This window comes from Pseudochaenichthys georgianus, chromosome 8, assembly GCF_902827115.2.
Source record: "Pseudochaenichthys georgianus chromosome 8, fPseGeo1.2, whole genome shotgun sequence".
Lineage (NCBI taxonomy): Eukaryota > Metazoa > Chordata > Actinopteri > Perciformes > Channichthyidae > Pseudochaenichthys > Pseudochaenichthys georgianus.
Window position 1 is genome coordinate 24,341,029 of NC_047510.2, and position 27,197 is coordinate 24,368,225.

General features: G+C 40.6%; 1 protein-coding gene across 1 annotated transcript; it reads left to right on the forward strand.

Annotated features, from left to right (window-relative positions):
- Positions 1–83: 83 nt before the first annotated feature.
- tbl3 (transducin beta like 3) lies at positions 84–27,085 on the forward strand. The gene is made up of 23 exons (XM_034088857.2): positions 84–252; positions 373–424; positions 1,632–1,727; positions 1,859–1,906; positions 2,021–2,162; positions 2,274–2,358; positions 2,605–2,775; positions 2,869–2,944; positions 3,079–3,175; positions 3,303–3,514; positions 3,668–3,809; positions 8,729–8,787; positions 8,983–9,089; positions 9,223–9,358; positions 10,913–11,152; positions 18,062–18,132; positions 18,259–18,415; positions 18,783–18,841; positions 19,647–19,750; positions 24,279–24,350; positions 24,520–24,678; positions 25,314–25,407; positions 26,281–27,085. Exons 1-23 carry the CDS (start codon positions 221–223, stop codon positions 26,654–26,656), a joined length of 2,787 nt encoding a protein of 928 aa, XP_033944748.2. The 5' UTR covers positions 84–220; the 3' UTR covers positions 26,657–27,085.
- Positions 27,086–27,197: the final 112 nt, after the last annotated feature.

Sequence of the window (27,197 nt, forward strand, 5' to 3'; positions counted from 1 at the left end):
ATTAAATATATCTCTGTTTACATTTTGACAATGGAATCGAGAAAAACCTTCTGACCAATCACAGCTCAGTGCCATCGGATGACGTACAATGTGTGCGACTCGATTATCAACATGCGGCATGGATGTGTTGATTTCAGCCAACGTGTGAAGTGAAAAATAAGTAAATTACATTATTTCAGCTTCTAAATATACACAGGTGTTGGAATTTTTCGCAGGCAAGATGGCAAATACCAACCTTCAATTCAAAACAAAGTAAGTGTTTGACGCATGGCACGTGAATGCTGCAGAAGCATGCTAGCTGGCACGAGCTAGGCTAAAGTTTCATTTCAAGTTTGTACAGCTCACAGTTATATTTCTGTTATTCCCTTACAGTTATGTTGTGGACAGCAAGATTGAACCGTTTTACAAAGGAGGGAAAGTGCAGGTGAGTGATCTGTCATGTGCTTTGTGTCAAATGTGTTGCTGATACAAGTATTCATTATGTTGGACGAGCCTGAACTGATTTTAAAACCACTGAATATACACACGGGTGTTTTTAATGAATCTGGCTGATTAGGCCTCTTCTCGGGACTATGTGGGCGTGTATACACAACTGTATTATTCTTATTGGCAGTGTTGATGACGCTTTAATGCATTAAAGTCACATGCCAGCAAATAATTTCCATTCAGTTGAATGTGTGTGGGCCCACTTGTTAAATGTCATACATTAACCAAACAAATGAAGTTCCCCACTATAAATATTTTATATCTTTTTTTGGACGATTTGACTGACTTGTACACTGGTCTAAAATATAGCACTGTTGTCTTACCTGTTATTTTCTTGACATCTGCTTTGTACAATCTTCACAACCTAAGCAGTCTTCAGCTTGCATATCTTAACCCTTTATGACCAGCTGTCAGACTGGTCAAACATACTGGACATATATGTTCACTTGTTCGAGAAAATCTATTGCACAAGAGAACTAATGATAAAATAGAAATACAAAAATCAATCCTTTCCTTTTATTGTCCAAAACTAGTTTGTAGTTTCAGTAGTTGAGTACACAGAACAATGTAAAATAAGTAATTTAATTACATGAATCACTATGCTAATATACATGTAGTTGAAACTACAAGCAATCTACTGAAACATAAAACAACTAGTTAAACATGAACATGTAGTTCACTACTCCTTAACACTATTAGTAGATATGTGTCGAAGAAAGACTGTCAAAGCTCCGGGCCACCTTCATCCTGAGCAGAAGTTTTCTAATCAACAAGAATAACTGAATCCACCTTTATGGGACTCAAGTGACTTAATGGCTCAGTTCATTTTCAGTTCAGTCACCTATAGTTAAAATAAAAGTAAAATCATTAGATAGAATAGAGTTAAGTGAAATGGGACGCCATGATAAGCTATTTGAGAATAGGGGTCCAGACACTAAGCAGATAGTATATCACATTTATGTTAACTAACACAGAAATCACATGTATTATACTGTTTTCAATCGCTTTCCACACCTGTGGACCTCTGAAAACTGCACTAGAGCGCTAACACTTTAGTTATTATAGATTAGATTATATTCCATCTTAACTTTTAGTCCCTAGTATAGAACAGGCTTCCCTTTTTAACTTCTCTGTTTGTTTTCCAGATAAGCAAAGATGAAAATTACATCTTCTGCACTTGTGGAACTCGTGTCAATGTTTTGGAGATCAGTACGGGGAAGATCGTCCACAGTGTTGAGCATGTGAGTACAGCTTGTCAAATGTCAGTATTTGCTGCCTTGCTTTGTTTTCTATCAATGAAAATATGTTATCTTGGGGTTTTGGACCTTTTAATCCTGACAATCTGTCTCCTCTGTCTATATTATAATTACAGGAGGATCAGGAGGACATCACATCTTTTGCACTCAGTTGTGATGATGAGGTAAAGAAAACGCCTGTCATCACTTCAAACAAACCTCATTGTGTACATTCATCTTACCAGCCTTTAAGAGAGCGATTGTATGTGAGTAAATCTGTGCTGTGTTTCCCAACACAGATGCTGGTGACAGCTAGTAGAGCTCTGCTGCTGAAGCAATGGGACTGGAGGCAAGCTCAGTGTACTCGCTCCTGGAGGGCCATTCACACTGTTCCTGTAGCCAGTATGACCTTTGACTCCACCTCAACCCTCCTGGCAACAGGTCAGCATTAAATGACAACAAGTTGGATATTTTGTGTCCTGTTTTTCTGTCTGATCTCTGCTACATAGACATTGTAAAGATGGCCAAGTGTTTCTCCTTGTTGTCTTGCAGGTGGCTGTGATGGCACTATAAAGCTTTGGGATGTGGTGAAGCAGTACTGCACCCACAACCTTAAAGGGTCACCTGGAGTTGTACAGTAAGTTTAGAAATGCTTTGAATAATATGCATGTACATAAGATGTTATAACGTTAAAAAAAAGGACATGGTTAATACTATTATGCCCCCCCCAACAGAGTCTAAATACATGCATTTGTAAATCCCCCTAACCACTAGAGGTCCATGAGCATAGTCAAATATGAGCACAAATAAATATTAGGCTGATGGAGCCAGTCGTGAGATTAGCTACATCCATTGAGTCCCAAAACGTTGTGTATCTTTGCAGCCTGGTCCAGTTCCACCCAGACATCAGCCGACTGCAGCTCTTCTCCTCCTCTCAGGACTGTGGCATCCGGCTGTGGGACCTGAGCTCCAGTAAGTGTGTGTGTGTGCTGCAGAGCCACTACAGCGCTGTCACCTCGCTCAGCTTCAGCCCCGATGGGGACACCATGGTCAGGTACTGTACTCATTTACAATGTTTACGTTTTTTTACGAGTATTGTACATCTTTCTTCTGCTCAATGTAATTGTGTGCCGATCTTTATTTGTAGTTCTGGCAGAGACAAGATCTGTACAGTGTGGGACCTGAAGACGAAGAAAGCCAAGAGAGCGGTGCCTGTCTATGAGGTAGGACTGTGAAAACAGTGCACTGAAAACTGGAAGATATTAATTACGTGCCTGTGGTTTTAATTTAATTAATAGAAATATGAGAAGTCAAATTGTGGTACTCTTCTACAGCTTAACGTGTGTTTTGTCTGCAGGCTGTGGAGGGTGTTGTGATGCTGCCTGTGGATGAGGACTTGTCTCAGATTGGAGTGAAGAGCAAAGACATGCATTTCATTACAGCTGGCAGCAAAGGTTTGTCTCTTGAATTGTCCCTCACATGTTGTCATGTGGAGTCAAGATTTTTGTGGGAAAGCAGTTCCTCAGAGCTTTGCTTAAAATGTCTCTTACACTCACCTCATCTCCCTTCCTCACACGGCAGGTGAATTGCGAGTGTGGGAGGCCAGCACGGCGCGTTGTGTTTACACTCAGACACTTGGATCCAGCCTTTCCACCTCCTCTGAAGAGGAAGAGGACGACCCCCGCGGTCTTACACATCTCCTCCACCTGCCCGCCTCCTCTCGACTGGCCACCGTCACAGCAGAGCACAACATCGTCCTCTACCAGCTGCCTGCTCTCTCCACACAGCAGCAGGTCGGTACTGAGGGGGAGATGGAGTTCTTTACCTTGCTAATAGTTCTTGAACTTGAGTGTCAAACTGCAGACTTCATTCATCCAGATTATTTTATTATCATATACATATAATACATCTCCACTACATCTCCACTTTCTTCTAACTTCTCCCAGTTTGTGGGATACAATGACGAAGTGCTGGATGTGAAGTTTCTGGGGAAAGGAGACAGCCACATAGTGGTGGCCACCAACAGCAGCCAGCTGAAGGTGTTTGAGCTGCTCACCAACAGCTGCCAGATCCTCTACGGACACACAGGTCAGTCACCAGCAGAGGGCATGAGTGTGTACCTGTTGTGAAATGCATAGCAGTTTGTTCATTTATTCACCAGAGGGCAGAAAGGAACCACAGTAAACTTGACTTAAACACGCAGTCTATTTGCAATACTGTCCCTAGCCTTTTAAACTTGGTGTCAACCTTTTATGACTTGGAGAAACTTAAGTAACTGAGACTGAAAGCTTTACTTTATTTTATGTAAAGGTGTGATTACAATTACAGATTATTGTAGACATTTCAACAGTGGTAATTTATCAAATAAATTAGTTAGGGTTGCGGCTGGCTGATGTTGATGTGATCTATTGAAAATGAATAACCTTTTATTTGTATTAAACTAACGTAGTGCTTTATAAAGCAATAGCAATGCATAAAAAATGCATTAAAAAAAAATGTAGGAATATAGAATATACATTGATTTTATATAAACCTTTGATTACACATCTTCTAAAAGCTACATTTGAAACAGAATGACTTAAAGGCATAACTGAATGACATGGTAACTTAAAATGAAAGGTGTCATTAGAGCAACGGAAACCAAAGAATTCATTCAACACCATGTCTCAGTATGGAATGCCATTTAAGCCAAAATTAAATAAATATATATATATATATAAATATGCCTATGAAATACATTCTGAAATAAATAAATGAGGCAATAAATATGTATACATGTACATTTAAATTCACATTTATTTATTTCAAGAGACTCGTATTTCATAATGACACATTTATTTATTTCAGATGACTTGTATTTCATAATGACACATTTATTTATTTCAAGAGACTCGTATTTCATAATGACGCATTTATTTATTTCAAGAGACTCGTATTTCATAATGACACATTTATTTATTTCAAGAGACTCGTATTTCATGATGACACATTTATTTATTTCAAGAGACTCGTATTTCATAATGACGCATTTATTTATTTCAGGTGACTTGTATTTCATGATGAGACATTTCCATTCCTTATATTCAAATGAGCGGGGCGTGGTTAGCTCACAGATCCAGAGACCCAGACCAAAGCAACAGCACCACACTGACTACTCGAGAAGAGGAAGAAAATGGAGGAGAAGGACTATAAAGCAAATTACTAAATGCTCAGAGTCAGACATTGCATGTAATCTGATACTAGAGATGTCCTGATCCGATCACGTGATCGGGGATCGGAGCCGATCACGTGATTTTCCAAAAATCGGGGATCGGGAGAAAAAAATCGGGGATTTTTTATTTTTTTATACATTTTTTTTTTTTTTATTTAATGTTACAAAACAAAAATGACCATGTTCACGTCTTAAAGTCATCCTGAGGACTTAGTTTTGGTTTAAAATTACTAGGGATGCACGATATTGGTTTTTTGAAACCGATACCGATAACTTCCTGCTTCTCAAGTCCGATACCGATAACCGATAATAATAATAAAAATTACGCCACTAATTATTTTAACGCGATTAACGCATGTGTATTTTTTTTCCACGGCCGCCCCGTAGCTTCAGAGCGCATCGAGTTTAAAATACCATCTACAAGCTGATGCTGACAGCCCTGCTCCTGCCGCCCGCTTGTGGCAGACCACACTTCCACGCTCACCGGCAGGCACCAACTGGCCATCTGGAGGACCGGGAGGGTGTGTGTACGTGTGGTCCGAGCGAGCAAGAGAGAGACCTTAGTGCATTGTTGTTGTTAGCATCTGGTGCTAGCTAGCTGCGCTAACGGATATAAGGAGCTGTTTAAATGAAAACAGAGGAGCGCTCTATCCACACAACTGCGCCGAGCACTTGACTTTATGCAGGAAGCAGACAGCGGGACATGGTAGGAGAAGTCAGCACACTCATGATTGCAGCGTCCAGGCTGCTCCGGTTCGAGCATATGCCTTGAGTTGCACATAGCTCCAACGCGCGTGCAGACACACACACACACACACACACACACACACACACACACACACACACACACACACAGTATTGTATTATTGTCTTCGTACGCTTTTAACACACCATCGTAGCGATGGCGATGTTTCAGGTGACTGATCAGGTTCGAACTATTAGGGAGCGCTGGATTTGTGAAGAACTCCCCTCTTCCTAAACCACTAACACCACAGTACTGGCAAAACGGGAGGAGCCGAGTGAAAAACAAGCGCCCCTCATCCCAATCCACCCACACCGCAGTATTTTTTTCTTTTTTTTTACCCAAAAAAAATATTGTATATTATCGGGGCTATTAATACTGTTATCGGTTTATCGGGATGACGTCATAATTCCTAATATCGGACCGATAATTATCGGGCCGATAATTATCGTGCATCCCTAAAAATTACACAACATCATGTATGTGTTGCTTTCTTTGGGCTTGTTTTCATAGACCTGGTTGCTTATTTCTCTGAAATCTGGCAACAGAGTGGGCGCAGTGTCTAATAGTAGCAGTAAGCTAACGAGAGGCTACGTTCAGCTGGTGATTCGGGAGTCGGGACAGAGAAAATGTCAGGAGTTTGGAAGTATTATAAAATTGAAAGCGAAGGCAGTGTAACAGCCAGATGCAATGTTTGCAAGGCAGAGGTTCCGCGTGGTGGAAAGAACAGAGCTACGTTCAACACGACCAATCTAATACGCCACCTGAGAAACAAACACCAACAACAACACGGCGAGTACACAGCGGCCACTCGGGTAACAAAACAACCAACACTTTCAGAGACTTTTAAAAGGAAAGAGAAACTGCCCCAGAACAGTGAAAAGGCCAACACAATAACAGCCAAGATAGCTGAATTCATCGCGTTGGATGACCAGCCGTTATCTGTTACCTTTTTTTTCTCTTAATGCATTGCATAAAGATCGGATCGGGAAAAATCGGTATCGGCAGATTGTCAAAATCAAATGATCGGAATCGGATCGGGAGCAAAAAAAGGTGATCGGGACACCCCTATCTGATACTCACCCGCCAGAAATGTTCGCTTCTTCTTCGGTGTAAATTGTCCGTTGGCAAACCAGTTGACTTCTTCTTCTCTCGGTTTTTTGGCGGATTGCAAACAACTTTAAAGGTGCATACCGCCACCTACTAAACATGAGTGTGAATCATCATATCATTCCATCTCTTAACTCATGGACGTATCTATGATCTAATCCAAAAATAAATAAATAAAAAACATAATAAATAAAACAAAACAAAACAACAATCTATGATCTTTCCTGATCTAATGTTAGATTTTACCTACCCCAGTTTCACTTAAGGTAAACAGTGCCTTTCTGGTAGCTCTTTCTCCCTCTCCTTTTGTTCCCAAAATACCAACCACACTCCATTCCCTCTCTGCCTCTAAAACGTTATCCTTTAGTTGTTCTCTTTCAGCTTTATAGATGTTCCACATTTTCTTTAACTCCACAGTTCCCACACTTGTCACTGTTACTTTTCCCCATGACATGCAGCGTACCATTCAATGCTGTGTGATTTATTCTGAGTCTAGCTATCATCATTTCCTCCCTTCTGTTTCTTTCTTTATAAAGATTTGTCTGCTAGCAGACCAGCATTTATCTATCACCAGCTTATGTTAGTATTAAATATACAATGTATTCTGGTAACTATCAAAATAAAGACATTGTATAGTGTTCATAACAGTATTTTTATTTAATAAATTATACTTAATACAATAATATTACAAAAAAAACCTACATCTAAATAAATATATCATCTAAAATAGATGCATTTGATTTAAAAATAACAAATATAATTCAAAATGTAAACAGCAACAAAGAAATTATAAATTTTTTTTTTCTTTTTCTTATTAATATCCATTATCTTCGTTATGTATCTTCCGGTCTTTGCCAATCTGGCCAGCATTTCTTGGTCCTCCACGTCTTTCTCGTACAGCCACTGCTTGAAGCAAACTGAAAATAAGAAACAACAATGTTTTAACAAATCGTATTGAATTATGTGATGATCGAACTGCAAACAGAATAGCTGTAACTTTAACAAAAATAAATAACTCTGTTACCTCTAATCATTAACCCATGTTTGTATCATTGAGTTAACTCTCTCAACTTGTAAAATAACGTTAATTTAACATACCCTTAAATAACTACATCACGTTTTTCAGGGGCAACACAAACTGCAGAAAATGTTAGCTGCTAACTGTTGTTAGCTAAGACAGCTAGCTCGTAACAATAGCCTCCTAGCAAACTTAAGGTTACGTTAACATTAACTTAACGTTGTAAGAAAGCAAAACGAACCTTCGAGAAATCTTTTACTCTCAGACTGGGTGTAATTGTGTAGCGTTGCTTACCTCCAGAAGGACTTTTAGCTGTTTCCCAGTAGAGACTAGAGAGAGCTGTCAGAGCGGTTGCTCTCAGAAGAGCAGTATTGGGCAGACCAGAGAAGACCAGAGAAGAACCAGTTAAGCACCAGAATGGTTCTTGAACCGGTTTGGTTTATTGGCAGTTTGCAAACCACTTAAGAGTACTGGAGTGTGAAACAAAAGCTATTGAGTCAGTGTTGTGGTGCTGTTGCTTTGGTCTGGATCTGTGAGCTAACCACGCCCCGTTTATTTGCATATAAGGATTGGAAATGTCTCATCATGAAATACAAGTCATCTGAAATAAATAAATGTGTCCTTATGAAATACGAGTCTCTTGAAATAAATAAATGTGTCATTATGAAATAAAAGTCCCATGAAATAAATAAATGTGTATTTAAATGTACATGTATACATATTTATTGCCTCATTTATTTCAGAATTAATTTCATAGGCATATTTATATATATGTATTTATTTAATTATTTATGTATTTATTTAATTTTGGCTTAAATGGCATTCCATAGTCTCAGCACGTGTAGAAAGGGACTTGCTGAGCAGGTTGGAGAGAAGATTATCTACTCAAACATTCACTGCTATTTTTATCTGTTCATCATCCACAGATACTGTCCTCTCATTGGACGTGTTCAAAAAGGGTTGTCTCTTTGCGAGCTGTGCAAAGGTGAGCGCACAACTCTGCACCTCCAGCAATGCTGAACACAAATAATAGAAACTCAAGAGAACAACTGTTGTGCACAATGGCTTCTAAGGCATTCGGCACATGCACCAGTATCACCACAACCTCACAAAGTCTATAAATAGAGACCCTTTATAACTACATTCAAGTAAAGAATGAAATGTGTGTGTGTGTCTTTAGGACAGGTCAGTGCGTGTGTGGAAGATGGACAGCGACAGTGGTCAGGTGCACTGTGTGGCTCAGGGCTCCAACCACGCTAACGCTGTGGGCTCCATCACCTGCTCCAGGTAACTAGTTTACACTCACATCCTATCCCATCACATGCAAAGAGCCTGGTGGTAAGAAGAGGGGTATTCATTGTTAGTAAAAGAAAACCAATGAGCATGTGTGACAGCAATGGCTCTCCATGTTTCTGTCCAGGATGAAAGCATCTTTCGTAGTGTCCGGCAGTCAGGACTGTACGGTGAAGGTGTGGGATCTCCCAGCAGACCTGTCCACAGCAGGGGCGGAGATACAACAGCTGACCCCTCGTGCCACAGAGAAGGCCCATGACAAGGTACAGCACAAAACTCTCCATCATTTAAAAAAAAAAAAAAAGACACACACACACACACACACACACACACACACACACACACACACACACACACACACACACACACACACAGAGGTGAGTCAGTCTCCAGTTATGTCTCTGTAAATAGTTTTAAGCATGGTGAAACTGATAACTGTTAGAAATTTGCATTGAAGTGACATTTCCACTACACGTAAACAGTAACTTGAGATGTCAGGTACAACAATCGATCATCTGTCCCTCTGCAACACCTTGTTACTGTCGTAGCAGCTTTAAAATCAGCTGTGAATAATCAGTAAGGTAACAAACGTACAGCAACACAATATTCGTATTAAAAGCAATAAGGATCTTTATACTTGGAAGTATGACGTCCCCTCCAACGGAGAACGTCCTGTTCTGAGTATTTTATTCATTTATTTATTTAACAGGGACAGTGCACATTAATGAACATTTCTGTAAACGTGCCAGAGTTAGCCAAGAGGCTATTTTTTATCTGTAGTCCCTGGTGACCATTGCATGTATAAAAAAAATATGTGTAATGTGTATCTGTAAAGCGCTTTGAGCACTGGAAAAGCGCTATAATAAATGCAAGGAATTATTATTATTATTTGGACAGATTTTAAAAGTCAACCTAAAACACATTTAATTTTAAACAAGTAAATACAATACATTTAAAACAAGCAACAGTCATTACTGGGATACTTAAATAAAACAATTTAAAATATAGAACATTAAAACAAAACAAATAAAACAAAACAAAAGAACATGTTAAAACACAGGCGGTGGATTGTAAGGAGCAGAAGATTGGGTCAGTGTTGGCAGAGCTGATTCCTCACTAACCAGGTTTTGAGTTGGGATTTAAATGAAGTGAATGTGGTCTGGTCTCTGATTGGAGGTGGGATCAAGTTCCATTGCTGAGCAGCTTTAACAGAAAATGAAGACTGACTGAAAGAACTTTTTCTGAGTGGAATAATGCAATCTCCTCTCGCTGCACCTCTTGTTACCCTAGTTGCAGTTGTGCGTATGTTAATAAACTGTCTAAGAGGAGGTGAGGTAAGGCCGTTGACAATCTTGTAAAAAAGGCAAGCATTTGCATGTTTAATGAGGTTTTCCCAGCTTAGCAAGTTGTATTTTTTGAGTATTGGGCAGTGATGCGAATGTCCAGTAAAACAGGCTCTCTTTATAAGAGAGACATCAAAGCAGACTTACATTACAACAACATTCTGGGAGGCCAGCTGATACCCCTCAGACACAGTATGCAAAACCTCACCCTCTAAACACGTCTGTTAACCACACATACATTTAAGGTTCACTCCCAGAGAGATGACCTAATTTCCTTAACATTACTCAACTTGTGTTTTGTCATACTCAGGATGCATTGTAGTGAGACGAAGAATGTGATTTCATACCTCTGCGTGTGTCACACCCATCTTTTCCATCTCATTTCTCGGCACTGTCTCCTTTTGTATACATTTCCTTGTCTCTTGTCAACTTTGTGGAAATGTACTCATTATTTCCTCATCTCCTTTCTTCCAGGATGTAAACAGCGTGGCAGTGTCACCAAATGACAAGCTGCTGGCTTCGGGCTCCCAGGACCGCACCGCCAAGCTGTGGTCGCTGGCGTCCGAGGGGAGCGTGAGTCTGCTGGGGGTCTTTAAGGGCCACCGCCGAGGCGTCTGGGCCGTCTGCTTCTCTCCTGTCGACCAGGTGCTCGCCTCGTCCTCCGCAGACGGCACCACCAAACTGTGGAGCCTGCAGGACTTCAGCTGCCTCAAGGTGGGCCCTGAGGTTTAGTGTGCATGTGACAGGGTGTTGCATACATAAGTCTTGTATGTAGTTGACACACAGACCTTAAAGATCAAATGCAAAGATTTTTTTATAATTGCCAGTAAAATCGAAATCATATAGCTACAACACTATCTAAGATATTGCACTATTAAAATCGAAGATAATATGCGTCTGGCAATGCGCAATATTTATTTTGTTCAACCCCCAACACCAAGTCCGACGATTTATTTCTCAGCCGCTCGTCTCCGCAAGATGGCGTCGCGTGACGTCAGAGTGGCCAAACATATTTCCACCTGGCTTATCGCTCACAGCTGCTTCCGCCGATGGTACAACTTAGTTTCGTTATCATGTCTGATTCTGAGTAGACTAAAAGCTTTAGGAATCCAAACTATAACATATAATAAGTACCCTGTATCAAGATTGATGCAAAACAAGTGAAATTTGACCTTTTTAGAGAGGTTTAGAAAAATAAAGTCCAGGCGACCTCTGGGTAATTTGGGAACCATCAGTTCCATTTGAACTTTTTCACTGTAAAAATCATTTTATTACTTTGAATTATCACTATAGGTATTCATTCCATCCAAATACAACTGTTGTGAAAATAAAATAAAGATTTTATTTTCAGGAAACGACGTCTAAGGAACCTTAATATTTAATAAACTATGAATATTTTATATCCATATAACGGGGAAAAACTCATTTAACTGATCTATTTTTTTTTTTCTTTTTTAAAAAACACAATGCTAACAGTGAGCCTCTGAATTAGCCCCGAGCGAAAAATGCTAACCTATTACTGCACCGAAAATCACTCCTAGCTCCCTTATTACTTATCCTAGCTCCACATCCAACACATTGTTTATGATCGTAAAGACACAGAATCTAACGGTGCCCACCTCTATAAGCAATAAAACTGCAATTCTGTTATCTGCGTTATCTGCTGTGCTCCGTGCGCTTTGAAATCAAATCAAAAGTTGTTACCTCAATTCTTTGGCGTTTCTGCATTGCCCGGCTCTTTCGTTCTTTCAGTTGTTTTTTGTGCTCAAATATGGAGGGGACGGCTCCGGGTTTCAGCCTCCGATGTACTTTAAATGCTTCTCCACCAACAGACTTGACGATGGCAGGATCAGCATCGTATGCATCACACGCGAAGTGGTCAGAGCACAACTTGCTCCATTTTGTCGGCTGCCGGCCAACACGATTCACTAAAAAAATCCAGTTTCGGGGGATTATTTTGTCTTGGGGAAATGCATGTAAAATTCTCCCAGATCCCGCACCGTTCGTACATCCAAAAGCACAACAATAACCCATGTTTTTGCGTGATTTCGCGGATATAATTCAGTTTTCTTTTCGAAAAACAACGCTGACATGTGAACGAGACTGCCGAGTCGGGATATTTGGCCCAGAGACTGTTTGGCCACAATGACGTCACGCGCGCGGAGGCTGCTGGGAATGACATGTCAGAAATTCAGACGGCTTTGGGTCGAGTTTTGTATCAATAAAAAGCTTTTTTTTGGGTGTATTATCTCGATTTAAATTAAATAAAGAATACAGGCAGTCTTAAAAACTAAATTTCTATACAAATGTAGCATATTTGGAAGCTTTGCATTTGATCTTTAAGTCTCTCACTTTCATAAGTATGTAAAGATAATACAAGGGCAATAGTTGTTTAGTAAAGTCAATAACTAGTTATATTCCTGTAGGTGAATGTGACTCTTTTTAAATGATACTTTTGGGATAATGCTTTTATTAGATATATTCTTAAAGGGGACCTATCATGCAAAATGCACTTTTTGATGGTGTGTCGGGGAACTCACGCAGCGTCAGAAAATAAAACCCTCTCTTTTTTTCTCCATACCCAAATCTGTAAAAACGGGGCTACAACGGAGCTGATCCAGATTTTGGTCCGATATGACCTATAGCAGGGGTGCCCACACTTTTTGGGCTGGTGAGCTACTTTTGAAATGACCAGCTCACCGAGGTCTACCAACCAAAAATAAAATCCCAAATTGCAAGGGTTGCTGAATAACACGTTTTATTTATACATGGGATAACTACAATAGGGCTGCAACAAACGACTAATTTGATAATCGATTAATCTATCGATTAATGAAACGACTAATCGACTATTCAGACTATTACTGTATGTCTTGAACAATTTCTCAAACGCTCTTATTTAGCCATCAACTTTTAGATTTAGCTTGAGGTTGTTTTAGGCATGTGGAAACTAACAATGAAGACAATAAAGATTAATACTTGATTCAAAAATACATATATTATTAAATTAACTAATTGTTTACAAAATTAACATTGCTTTTTATTTAAATTAAATAAATAATATTTCACATCAAAAGAAACAACAATGTTTTAAGAAATCGTATTAAATAATCTGATGACAGAACTGTAAACAGAATAGTTGAAACTTTAACAAAATAAATAACTCGGTTACCTCTAATCATTAACCCATGTTTGTATAATTGAGTTAACTCCGTGTGTTGCTGCTAGGATACATAACACCTGACGTGGAAACGTTACTCGTGGATGGGGGGGGATACAGGGCTACTAGAAACACAGTCCAACCTGGTTCATTCCTCCGTCTGAATGTGGTGCACTTTTGCTAAATGTTTAGACAAATTGCGTGTTACCGCCCTTACATGCTAAACACTCTTGGCAAGGAGCATTGTCCACCTCAAGACGGGTAACATTTAACCACACCTTGGAGCGCTTCTCTCCGCCATCCCCGCCATGTGTTGCTGCATGGAGCAGCCGCGTGTGTGTAAACTGCCCCGCCCCCCTCGCACACAGACGGGGGAGAGAGATCTCGTCTGGATTGGAAAGGTCGACAATACACCGACCACAGACGCATTTGTTTGTCTTTTTGCATGTTAGAAACGAGTTGGCGACACTAAGACTGCGAGATAATATTTGTGTAGCAATAATACATGACCTTTCTCAACTCGCTACTCGGAGGGAAGTCGCTGCCATATGCCTTGTGAACACTCCGATAATGCCTCTCCATGTTACCTTTCTTTGGCAGAGCGACGCTTGCTTTACAAATAAGGCAAATAACCTTTGAATGTGACATCACAAACAAATATTCTTCCTCCCATTTTGGGTGGAAGTGGTATGTCTTTAGCTTTTTGCTCGGCCCCGCACTCATTTTGTTGTGTGTCTCTTGTTAGTCTCTTTAACTTAATTTGAGTTTTCCCGGCACTTGACTGATTTTGTATCGCTTTGCATTCTGGGTTAACAGACTGGAAAGCGATAGGTCACTTTTTCTGTCAATCAAGTAAACTCCTGAATTAAGTGGCAGGGAGGCCAAGGGAGGAGGGATCAAAACCTGTTTTGTCTATTTTAACGGAACAGGATTTTTTATTTTTTATGAATGACTCGTGATCTACCAGCATTGCCCCCGCGGTCGACGTACTGGGCACCTCTGACCTACAGGGTTCGTACGGTCATTGAAAACCTGGAAAAGTCATGGAAATTCAAAATACAAATTCCAGGCCCCTGGAAAAGTTTTGGAAAAGTCATGGAAATGTAACTAAAGTTGCGTGAAATATAATTTACATTTGATCTAATCGCTGAAATAATCTGCGGTCGCGAGCTGTTATGTGCCATCATGACGCGCATGGTGGTAATTTTTTTATATATGAAGCGCAAGCTATGTGCTCGAGTCTTCCTGCCTGTCGGCTACCTACGGTGCATTCGTTAACAGTAACTGTGCGGTCCGAAGTCACTGTGGCACAGACTGGACGGCTGGTAAACAGCTGTTAGAGCGGGCCGTTCAGGTGTTCAGAGCAGAACTCCCTGTCGGAGCGGCAGAGCGTGATGTGCACTGAAACGTTTTTCTGTCGCATTATTATTTTAAAGGGGGCCTATCATGCAAAATGCACTTTTGTACGTCTTTTATACATGAATATGTGTCCCCGGTGCGTCAGGGAACTCACCAAGTGTCAGAAAACACAACCCTCTCTATTTTCCTCCATACCCAAATCTCTAAAAAAGGGGCTGCAACGGATCTGATACAGACTGATCCAGATTTGAACACTGTCCTGAGGTCAGGACGGTGGTGCTACGGCTATTGGTCAATTCTCCACCTATCAGGGGAATGAGAGGTTGGGCCACGGCCGGCCATTGCTGCTCGAAAGCGCTGGAGACGCCAGGCCTGTAAGTGGCGCTGTAGTCTGCCACAAAAGCAGCGAAAAAGACTTCCCTTGCATGGTTGCCATGGTTGTCCTTCTGTTTATAGTCTGTTGTTACTGTTTGAACTAACGTAGCAACGGCAGGAACTGCTTCGATAGTGTTTTTGAGGAGCTTTTTGATTACAGATTTGAAAACATCGTTGCTTGCTTTAAAAGTAGCACAATTCATTATGTCAAACCTTGGAAAGTATCTAGATATCCCTGCCCTAATGCCAAAGTAACTGCCAACTCCCCTCTCCTGCAGGGGGGCGTGGTCAGCTGCAGCTCACAGAATCAGCCCCCTGCAAAAACAGGACTGGAGAGAGCAAATAGAGCGAAATGAGGCATGGCTAAAATGCAGGATCTGTTTGGTATTTTGGAAAAAATATATATATTTATATAGGTATGGCCCTACAATATATGTTTCAAATATAGCATGATAGGTCCACTTTAAGGAATCGTTGAGCTAGCTAACTAGCATACATTGTCTGCTAACGTTAGCTTTAGCCTTCATTTTCTAATAGTTTTTTTCATAGGCTATAAACAGAGGTTGTATAGATATTGTACTAGAAGTACTCAGATATTGTACTGGAGTAAAAGGAGAAGTACACGGATCTTGTACTGGAGTAAAAGTAGAAGTACACAGATCTTGTACTTGAGTAAAAGTAGAAGTACTCAGGTCTTGTTCTTGAGTATAAGGAGAAGTACCAGAGTGTAGGAATACTCTATCACAGTAAAAGTCCTGCATTCAAAATGTTCCTCAAGTAAAAGTAGAAAATAATTATCATCAAAATATAGTGAAAGTAGCGACAGTAAAAGTACCGTACTTTTCGGACTATAAGCCGCGACTTTTCCCCCCATTTTTTTTGTACAGCTAACGGCCACTAGGGAACCTCCTAAATCTATGGATTTTACAGGTAAAATTAACCACCTTTAACACTATGGGCTCTATGACCGGTCCGCGCCCGCCACCTTTAAGCGGCGGGTTCCAGCAGGAAAAGCTGGAGGCCGGAAAAGAGTGAGACGGGTAGCGCGCCAAAGTAAAAGTGGAACCGAGAGACAGAACGAGAGCAACACAGACGGACAATTTAGCTGCTGCGGCTTATATGCAGGTGCACTTTATAGTCCGAAAAGTACGGTAGTCATTGTGCAGATTGGTCCATTTCAGAATAATATATATGATATGTTTTATAATGATTGATCATTAAAGTGTTCTCAAAGCTGGTAAAGGTGCAGCTAGTTTGAATGACTTTGTATACTGCAGGGTAGCTTGTGAATTTACTCCAGGTGGAACTAAAGTCTGATTTAACACTTGATTATATTTCACATCATTCATCCAAATATGCAAAGTAACTAAAGGTATTAAATACCATTTTCCTCTGAACTGTAGAGGAGTAGAAGAACAAAGTAGCAAAACATTGAAATACTTAAGTAAAGTACAAGTATCTCAACATTGTACCTAAGTATAGTACTTGAGTTTATGAACATTTTCAAAATGCTCAACAGTGCTGCCAAAATTATAAAGTGACTGCTACACAATTAAAATAAATGCTTTTATATATTTCTATTAGATGTGACTCTTTAGCGTTTCTGTTATTATTAACACTGCTGCTTTAGTTGTTCTGACTGCTAAAATCCTCTGTTATTCCTCATTTTAAAGCCGATATCCCGTGGGGTCGGGGGGCTCGGATCCTTGTCACCTTTTTCATACCTGATGAGTTTGCATCCCTGACTACAGTTGCTTTAGCGTGTAGAAGCTAGTAAGCCTACTATTTGATTTGTTTTAGATAGGCACTACATGTTTCATATGCAGACCTTATTTTCCTGTTCCATGTTCAAATAAACCATTTTCAGTGGTACCGCTGAGAAAGAGTAATTTTTTTCAGTCATGGAAAATTAGGTAAAGGACGTAATATCGGAAGTGTAGGCTGGCTTTACACCCACGGCCCTACCAGAAACGTTGCTATCAGAAACAATGCCCGACTGTTTTACTACTAAATACTGCTAATAATGATTGCATTGATTGTGTGACCATCTATGTTTCTACGTTTCATGTTGTCTGTGGATGTTTAATTGCTCTTTTTGCTGCACTTTTAGTGTACAGTTTTGCTGCTGTGTTTATTGTATTTTGTTACTCTGGCACAACAATTTCCTTCGGGATAAATAAAGTCTTATCTTATCTTATGGTCGGTGCACTCAGAGCTAACCTGTACTGCACAGAGCATGTGTGTGAAGAAGCAGGAAATAAAAAGGAACTCACCTTGTCGTATAACCGGCAAGAGAGAAAGCCTTTGAGCTCCATACTGTTTCAGAAATAATCCTTGATAATCCATGATATGGCGTTTCATCACCGGTAGAATCTCCCGCATGAGCTCCGCCCCCTCCTTTTTTTTTTTTTTAAAGCTTTATACCCCAAATCAGCACCTTTTGAAACAGGAAGTGAAATAGAGGGATATGAGGCATGGCTAGAATCGGTGATCTGTTTGGTATTTTGAGCAAAACACTTCATAGACATGTTTTTAATATATTTTTATATATCTGAGACCTATGCTATTGCCTAAAAATAGCACGATAGGTCCACTTTAAGCAATTTCTGAATCAACATAGGTAAAACTGCTCAACACAAGAAAAATATAAAAACAAATCTGTAATTCATATGTTTTTGGTTGGCTGAAAAGTAAAAAGATCACATGACTGTTTGTTTTACTGTTTTAAGACATTCGAGGGTCACGATGCATCAGTTCTGAAGATCATCTTTGTGAGCCGAGGCACCCAGCTGCTCACCAGGTAACCCCGCCTAAATTCTTATGCAAAGCTTTTTTTATATTCCATTTAAAATTCATAAAACATTTATTTTAAAGAGAATAGAAGTGTATATCTAAACAAGCCTTCTTAATTATGCTCTGTCCTCAGTGGCTCGGACGGTTTAGTGAAGCTGTGGACAATAAAGACCAACGAGTGTGTGAAGACGCTGGACGCCCACCAGGACAAAGTGTGGGGTCTCCACGGCAGTCAGAAAGACAACAAGATTGTGACTGGCTCAGCAGACTCTAACATCACTGTGTGGGTGGTAAGTGTCTGATGCTGACCGGCTGATGTGTGTGAAGCTGTCTAACTTCTAAATACATATAAGTACAGGTTGTCAGATTGTTAAAAATAAGAGTCTTTGCAGCCAGTGCTTTTCCTCTCCTACCTTTAGATAATTTAGCTTACAGGATGCAACAAGTTCACAATTGTTCTTTTAATTTGGTCTTTGTGGCAGCTAATATCTAACCTGCTGAGTAACACTTGATAACGTTGAGTCCACATTTAGTTGTTAATATTTAGCTGACCTTTCACTGTAAATAATCTCTTTCTTCTGAAGGGGAAAACTTGGAAAGTCCCCTGCAGGGAACAACATATAACCTCAAACATGTTTCTCCTTTGTCCACTGCTAGGATGTGACTGAAGTGGAGCTGGCCGAGGAGCAGGCCAAGCAAGAGGATCAGATACTTAAGTAAGTTACACACAACATTGTCATTTTAGAGGTCCTTAAACAGATGTGAGAGAGTAGGCTATCACATTGTTATCAGCCCTCCATCCTCCGACTAATCACTGGATGGTGGACAAACAACATTTTGTTGTCTGTTTGCTGGAGGTCAGAGATCCTGGAGGGATAACTCTGTCCCAGCTGCTGGTCCCCCTTGTTAAAACATCCTGTCAGCCAACTAATAAACTGAGCCTGTGTTACACAAAGGCGTACCGCTCTGGGTCACAGGTCAGGCGGTATGTGTTCTGATAAGAAGAGGGGAATTTTGGGGTCAAATATGATTGATTGTATATATATGTTTAATGAAGGTAGATGTTTGCCCACTGAGGAAAGCACACATGCACTCTGACATATGGGTTCATAATAACGAGGGCCTAGGTAACAGATACATTATTATCAGATGGGTTTTCTTCGTGGAAATGTTGTCTGAATGCCTTTCATTTGTTTAGAAAGACACATAGATATAGAAACTGATACAGTCAAGAAATGTTAATGTGAAAAGCAGAACTTAATGTACATTTCACTTACTTATCAAAGCTTAACCGAGCTTGAGGCACATATATCCGTGATTTGCCTGTATTTACAATAACTGTTATATTAAAAATATTATATATATATATATATATATAATATAAAACTATAGATATAATAATATTGTGTGAATAATCAAGCAGCTAAACAGAGAAAACTGAGATCTTCCTCGGGACGCCTGGGATTTTGTTGTTGTTTATAATATTTGATTGATTAACTAGTTTGTTTGTTGTGTCGAAAGGCAGCAGGAGTTGTCCAACCTGCTCCATGAGAAGAAGTACCTGAAGGCTCTGGGTCTGGCCATCTCTCTGGACCAGCCTCACACTGTGCTCAACGTCATCAAAGGTACTTTGAACTACAACATCTTCTGGTCTAGGTTGACCGATGGACTATAAGAGCTGACAGGAACTGAGGGGAGAGAGAATTGGGAAGTCTCGGCGCCTTAAACATTCAGCTGCTGGATGCCCCCATTCCACTTTCTCTATCTTGACATTTACTTGTTTCTTGCATGCACACGGTGTACACAGGTTTTTTTAGTTTTATTCTATTTATTTTGTACCACGTTATGCCTTCTCTGTACACATTGCATGTCTCTTCTTACAGTTTCACCTTCGGTTATCTTGTCAGTCTGTCGTTGTTTATTGTATACGACTGCTCACTTTAGAGCAGGGGTGCCCAACCTTTTTTGAACCGAGAGCTACTTTTAAAGTTGCCAGTCTTCTGAGATCTACCAGTCCAAATAGAGAGGCGTAGCCATTACTGACAGCCTACTACCAGGTAAATACACACTTCTACTTGTATATAACTGACCTTTGTGCGATTAATACTTCATAAAATACTGCAGATCCTTTATCTTACCTATTTCTAATCTACACACATACAAGTATTTAACTGAAGTTACACAACAGTGTTGTTGATACAGAGTTGGAGTTTATTTACACGTCACATACTACAATGGGTAATGTTTTCAAGAAACATTGAACAGTGCTGCCACATATGACACAGGGAAAAAAGAAAAGACTCTGAACCCTTTCTTTGCCATTATATACAAATAGTGTTGCTACAAAAGTATAAATGAGGCTTACTAATAAGACAACTCAGATCTGAAGCTACGCAGGAATCTGCTGCCAAAGTGCCAAAAAAGACAAAATTAATAAAATCAAACCCTTTTTTTGTTGCATTTTAGTAGAGTATAAAAAGAAATGCCTTTTTAAAATAGGATGCAAGCAACACTAGTTTCTTAAAGGGGAAAGGAAACACCAATTACAGTTATAATATTCTGGTAGTTTATTCATTTTACAATGGATATTGATCGTAATATTTATTGTATATGATATTACTCGCCAAAAGAAAATTAATTATCCGCCGGCCGGGTGGGGAATTCCGGGACCAGGCCGCCGCCATTAGGGGAGTCCCAAATGGTGACGTCACTGGCTGTGTTTTCGCTCCACCGAAAGTCAACACAACGTAGCAGATATGGCAGCGATGGAGGAATTTTGCAATGAGATCGACGTTTTGAACGATGAATTTGACTATTCGTCGGGAGATGACATTGATGTGGAAGCATCTACAGTTACCAGGCATCCCATGGCCTATGCTTATGAACCGATTCGGTCGAATAGAGTGGCATACGATCCGGAATAAAAAAATTAAAAAAACACCTGAGCCTCTGAATTAGCCCCGAGCGAAAATGCTAACCTATTACTGCACCGAAAATCACTCCTAGCTCCCTTATTACTTATCCTAGCCGCACATCCAACACATCGTTTATGATCGCAAGGAGACACAGAATCTAACGGTGCCCACCTCAACACTGAAAGATACAAACTCGCGAGGTTATCCACAAAAACGTACATCAAAACAAGTGGCGCTAGGTACTAACATACGCCAGGCTAACGGCTTACCTTCCTCATTGTCTGGTCTAAACTGGTCTTCAATGGCATTACAACGATAAAAACGACGATGTAGTTAATCCATAGGTTAATATCCAATGGGGCTGTGTCCCCTTTGAGATGTTCTGATAATCTATAAGCAATACAACTGCAATTCCGTTATCTGCTGTCCGCTCTGTGCTCCGTGCGCTCTGGGTCCTGCAATACCATCCATCGATAGCAATACTAGCCTTTTTAGGGCTGTTTTCGACAGATGAGCGTGTGTATGCCAGTTTAATTAGTTGAGCTATAGAACACCCCCAATTCTCTATTGTGCGTCATAATAATAGCTACCATTTAGTTTGGACGCGATTGCGTTAATTAATAAGGTCACACTGTGTCAGTAAATACATGTGTGAGCTAGTAATCTGGTAGTGCTGCAATATTTACCTCTCTCTCGGCAGCTGAAGCAACTCGTTTGGTGGCTCAAACTTCACGTTTGTTGACACTGTCATTGTCTTGCGCGGCCGACGTGCTGGGACGGTCGGTGTTCCCGACTGCATACGTTGAGAAATCGAATATTGTGGGAACAGATCCTGGCTTCAAATCCAATGTTTTGTATTGAACCAGGCATCCAGACTGGACTTTGAGCAGCTTCTCATCCTTTAGTGGCAGCCTATGGAAATGTACTTCTTCCTTCTTTGTATAAAATCCATTTGTGCAGCCTGGGGCAATACAATAAACTCCTGACGACGACCGTTTTCTTGTAATGTAAACTACTGGTGCATTGCACGCCATGTTGTTTGTTATTGAGCTTTGGCCCAGGAAGCCAGTCAGTGACGTCACTGGAAAAGTCCCGGAGCAATGGAAGCGCCCATGGTCATTAGGCACGTATTTCAAAAAGTAAATTCGCGTATCTCGATCGTTTACATTGGAAATAGACTAGATATATACATTTCCTAATGGTAATATTGTCGCATGGAAAGCAGTTTGAAAAGTGTTTCCATTTCCCTTTAACCTGAATTGATAATAGACTATAATCAATTTAAACAGAACAGATCTGAATGTTTGCATTCTTATACCATTTTGTGCAATAATTATAATGAATGAGTTCAAACAAACTAAAACTTACAGCTGATTAATAACGGTATCCAACTTGAGTTTTTATTATATCAAAAACCTGTTGAAATGCTGCTGTTATTTTTACTTCCCCCAAAAGCGCGTCAGCAGCCTCCAGGAAAGCTTCTTTCACAACTTCGCCATCTTTGAAAGACTTCATGTGTTTCTCAAGAACGTGACTGACACGATAAGATGCTATGGTAGCAGCCTTGCTCTTGTTGTTGGGCCTGGTGAAAATGGACTGCTGTGCATTTAGCTGTCCTTTCAGGCCCCTCCCCTTTTGGGAGCGTAGGGCAGAATTAAGAGGGAATTCCGTCTCGTAGCGTTTGTGGACTGTTTTGAAATGCCGCTCCTAAATTACCCTTCTTCGATAAAGTCACGCTCGCATTGCAGATGAGACAGATGGACTTTGAATTGGAATAGATACAAAAAGAATCATCCTCCCACTCGGAGTGAAAATTATATATTTTTGGCTTCTGCCATAATTGCGGTCTTGTGTGTGTGTGCGGACTGTCACTCCTGTTGACACGGACAATGTCAGTGAACTAGTGCACTGCCCACCAGCCACGCCCCGACACATGGGGTCACGCCGGCCAATCACAAAGCTTTGATGCGTTCAAGTGCATTATTCTGGCACAGGAAGATTATGTTATAGGACATTAACGATAAAACCGAATATTGTTGTTCTATTTTTAGACGCATCTCGCGATCGACTGGGAATCTCCCTGCGATCGACTGGGAATCTCCCTGCGATCGACTGGGAATCTCCCTGCGATCGACTGGTTGGGCACCCCTGCTTTAGAGAGTCACCGGAGCATTGTTGTAATCACAGCACACCCCTCTGTCAAAGGTTCAGCCTGTGAACATGAACACAAAAAGCTACCTTTATTCCACATTGTTCCTGCTCTTTTGTCCATTTGACACCGTTTCCTAAAAACAAAGGTACAGTGACGTTTTGTCAATCTGAAGCTGAACAGCTTTCACATAAGGTATTGCGTGCGATGAAATAAGACAAAGCGTTTTTAATGTAGCTTTAATGTGAGCAGTGTTATGAACAATCTGTTATAAGCAAAGTTATAGGCAGTGTAAGTCATATAATAATAGTCAAAATATTCCTTACTTCCCAAAGATGTCAATTTTAAAGAGATATACAAGCAATAAAAATAGTGATACACAAGGAATGCTCCACACTCAAAATGATCATTTGTGTATCAATTACTACTTCCTTTTTGTTTTTCACACATAATTACACAATCGTGAGACTATAAATGCAGAACTGTTTTAATTAGTAAGGTACATTCGGAGAGTGGTCAGCATAAGCGTGGATAAATGAGACTTGGAACATACTGCTTTAGTCGTGTAAGGGTTTGCAAATGTACTTTGTTTTCTGGTAAATGCAGCCTCTACACTTATGTAGTGTAACATGAGTCATTGAGATCCCATGCCAGCAAAGGCAGATGCATTCTTAGTTCTGTAACAATGACACTGCAGAGAGGTAGTAAATAGAGTTTATGTAACGATGAATTGTGCCAAACCCAGGTGTACACGTGCAGCAGTGTCTGGTTTCGAATTCTCTAAATTGTTTATCTTAAAGTTTCCAAAGACAGGTATTAACTATCTAATTGTATGCCCTTTATTTGGGTAGGTGAACTAAAAGTTATATAACATATTTATTTTGGGTTGATGTAAACGACAACCCTAAAAAAAAGGCTATAAACTTCTGTCTCCAGAAATTCTTTTTTTATTCGACATGGAAATGATTTACAATGTCTCAACCAAAAATGATGACATTAAACTCAATATATTAAACGCCTCTGCTGGGAAAGTTGTTTCAACCACTGATTTTCTGCTGTGTTTAAGATGTTGTTCTCTAATGCTTACAGCGATCCGCCAGTCGGAGAATGGCCATGAGCTGTTGGAGAAGACGCTCCTGAAACTCAGGGTGGATCAAAAAGGTAACAGATCAACAATATCTTTCAACATTTCTAATTGTGGAATACAAAAGCTAAATGAAAAAACGTCTTTAAGCGAGGTAGACGAAATAAATGAATCTGTCTCTTCTCTTATCTTCGTTCCCTTTCCACCTTCATCATGTGATCCTGTTTTGACTTTAACGCCACTCAGAGTCGCTCCTGCGCTACTGTGTGGTTTGGAACACCAACGCCAGAAACTGCCAGAACGCCCAGGCCATCCTCCAGGTGCTCCTCACACACCTGCAGCCCGAGGAGCTGCTGCAGTACCAGGGCGCCCGAGCCCACCTCGAGGGACTCATCCCATATACAGGTGTGTGTGTGTGTGTGTGTGTGTGTGTGTGTGTGTGTGTGTGTGTGTGTGTGTGTGTGTGTGTGTGTGTGTGTGTGTGTGTGTGTGTGTGTGTGTGTGTGTGTGTGTGTGTGTGTGTGTGTGCGTGTGTGTGTGTGTGTGTGTGTGTGTGTGTGTGCGTGTGAGAGGTGTGTGTGTGTGTGTGTGTGTGTGTGTGTGTGTGTGTGTGTGTGTGTGTGTGTGTGTGTGTGTGTGTGTGTGTGTGTGTGTGTGTGTGATCTATCATTGCTGGGTCCCTTTACCTAGAATAATGTTTTGAGGAGAATCTATCCCTAATAGGGGAATCTAAAAAAATAGTGTCATGAAATAGGTTGATAGCTGGGATCACATGCATCAACAAGGGCCACATAGGTGGGACTGAACTCGGCTGCTGCTGGAAGTACATGAGACGCTTTACTAGGTAGGGTATTCTGAAACAGGAAGTATTTGTCAAAGAAATGACTAAAAAAAGTGGATGTTAACATGACGGTATTGTGTTGAAGCAATCCTGTTACCCATCTCATTATTGCTGGAACTCTACCTCTGGTTCCTAATTTTAAATTCTGATGTGTGTATGAAACCCTCTGTAACTGGTTACCTCTGTTGCCCTGCCACAGAGAGACACATGCTGAGGATCGGCAACCTGCTGCAGGCGTCCATGTTCCTGAACTACATGTGGCAGAAGATGAGAGTGGCCGGAGCACCAGCCAGGTGAGGTTCAGACCCAAAACAGCCCTGCATTAAAACAGCGCTTCAGGCCATGTTGGTTAGCATGTTGTTTATGATACCGGAGAGACAATTAAATATGATCAAGGAAATCCAGCTGAAGTTACAGAATATAACAATTGAAGACGATAAAAGCATTGGCAGGAGTTTATTATATGATGAGACATTTAAGAGTAGAAATAAACAGCTCAAGTGATCTGCAAGCAATGTGCGTGTTTGTGATCACATCACTTTGCCAGATGACATTATGTTGCTTTGCACCAAAACCTTTCTCCTGACAACATTGCATTTTTTTTTTACTTGAGCTCTGTGAATTGGCACCTCTGCTGCGCTGACAGACTGGTTCCAGTTAGTCTCGCACACTTAATTTAACCTCTTGGCTCACAGACAGAGCTCAGTGACTTCCTTGTCTTCTTCCAGTATCTATTGCAAAAAGTCCAATCATTTTTTAGTTCAGCACAATGCGTTCCTCGTGCTTGGTAACAAGATATTGTCGGTCAAACTTGACATATACTGTAAATCCAGGTGAGGACTCCAGCACAAACACAAAGACTGGGTGTTTTCCAGTCGAAGGAGAAGGAGGAGGCAGTAAAGGTTGCAGAGCATCATTCTCTGGGTTAAACCTGTCAGACTGCAACATTTCTTTCTGCAATAATGTCAGAGATTTGACTTTCAGACTGTCAAGGTGCAGTGCATTGGAAAGTAAAACAAATACCAAGAGACTTAAAGTAAATTATATCGGGAACAGAAAAGCTCTGAATGCATTATAGTTGTTTGTGTTGCATATATTGTTTCTTTGGTTAAACATGTTGATTATGCAGTTCATACATCTAATCCCTGTTTGTAAATCCTATCTAGCATGGGCCAAGATGAAGACATGGATACCACTCCTCTTGCACAGCCTTTCTTTATGATTGACAAGGAGAAAGGAATGGGCAGCGACGGTGAGGAGAAGCAAGATGGGGATGACAGTGATGGTGGACAAGATGAAGATCTGGTTAAAAAAGAAGAAGATGAAGAGGACAATGAGGTCAGTGCCACCAATAAATCAACCAACAACAACAACGGTGGAATAGCAAACGGAAAAGGCGCCAAAACAAACGGCAACAACCACTCTGAAAGTGAGGAGAGCTCAGGAGAGGAAGACCCCGAAGAAGAGGATCAGACAACGGTAAAGGTGGTGAAATGTCTCCCGGTTTCTTCCGCTCCAGAATGCCAGACTTCAGCCAGCTGACAGGGGTCTCAAAGCTGATAACAGATGACTCCTGCAGGAAAGAAAAGGGGGTTGTCTCATCTCGGACCATTAGCTGGTGTGACACACTGACTGAGTGTCAGTGTGTGAAGAGACGCAGAGACAGAAGTGGGATGATAGTGATACAGATAATAACCCTCTCTGTGCATTCCTAAGTCTCATGCCAGTCACTGAGTTGTGCTTTTTCAGACAAAGTGTACTTTGGTAGGAAAATAGGAGAAACAGAGCTGCAGTAAGGCTGTGTTACCCCTCCCCCCCTGCAGACACCAGCCGCTATTGTCTAGCTCTGCATAGCCCTGAACTACCGGTTCAACCACAACAACAGAAAAGGTTCCTCCTATAACCACAGATTTTTTTATGTCATGACTACAAATGTTTATAAAATAAAAGTCTGTTTTTTGTGATTTAAAATGAGTTACATTTTTATAAAGTCATGCATCATATGTTGTATGTTTAGAAATTCCCAAATTATTCATTCGCATTCTAAGTGTTAATTGCTTAGTGGAAACATGGTGAACATTCC

Excerpts from the sequence above, each read along its gene's own strand:
- tbl3 (XM_034088857.2), top strand. The coding sequence starts at position 221 with ATGGCAAATACCAACCTTCAATTCAAAACAAA. Across the intron at positions 253-372 it reads AACCTTCAATTCAAAACAAA|TTATGTTGTGGACAGCAAGA; the intron begins GTAAGTGTTTGA and ends ATTCCCTTACAG. Across the intron at positions 11,153-18,061 it reads AGGACTTCAGCTGCCTCAAG|ACATTCGAGGGTCACGATGC; the intron begins GTGGGCCCTGAG and ends TACTGTTTTAAG.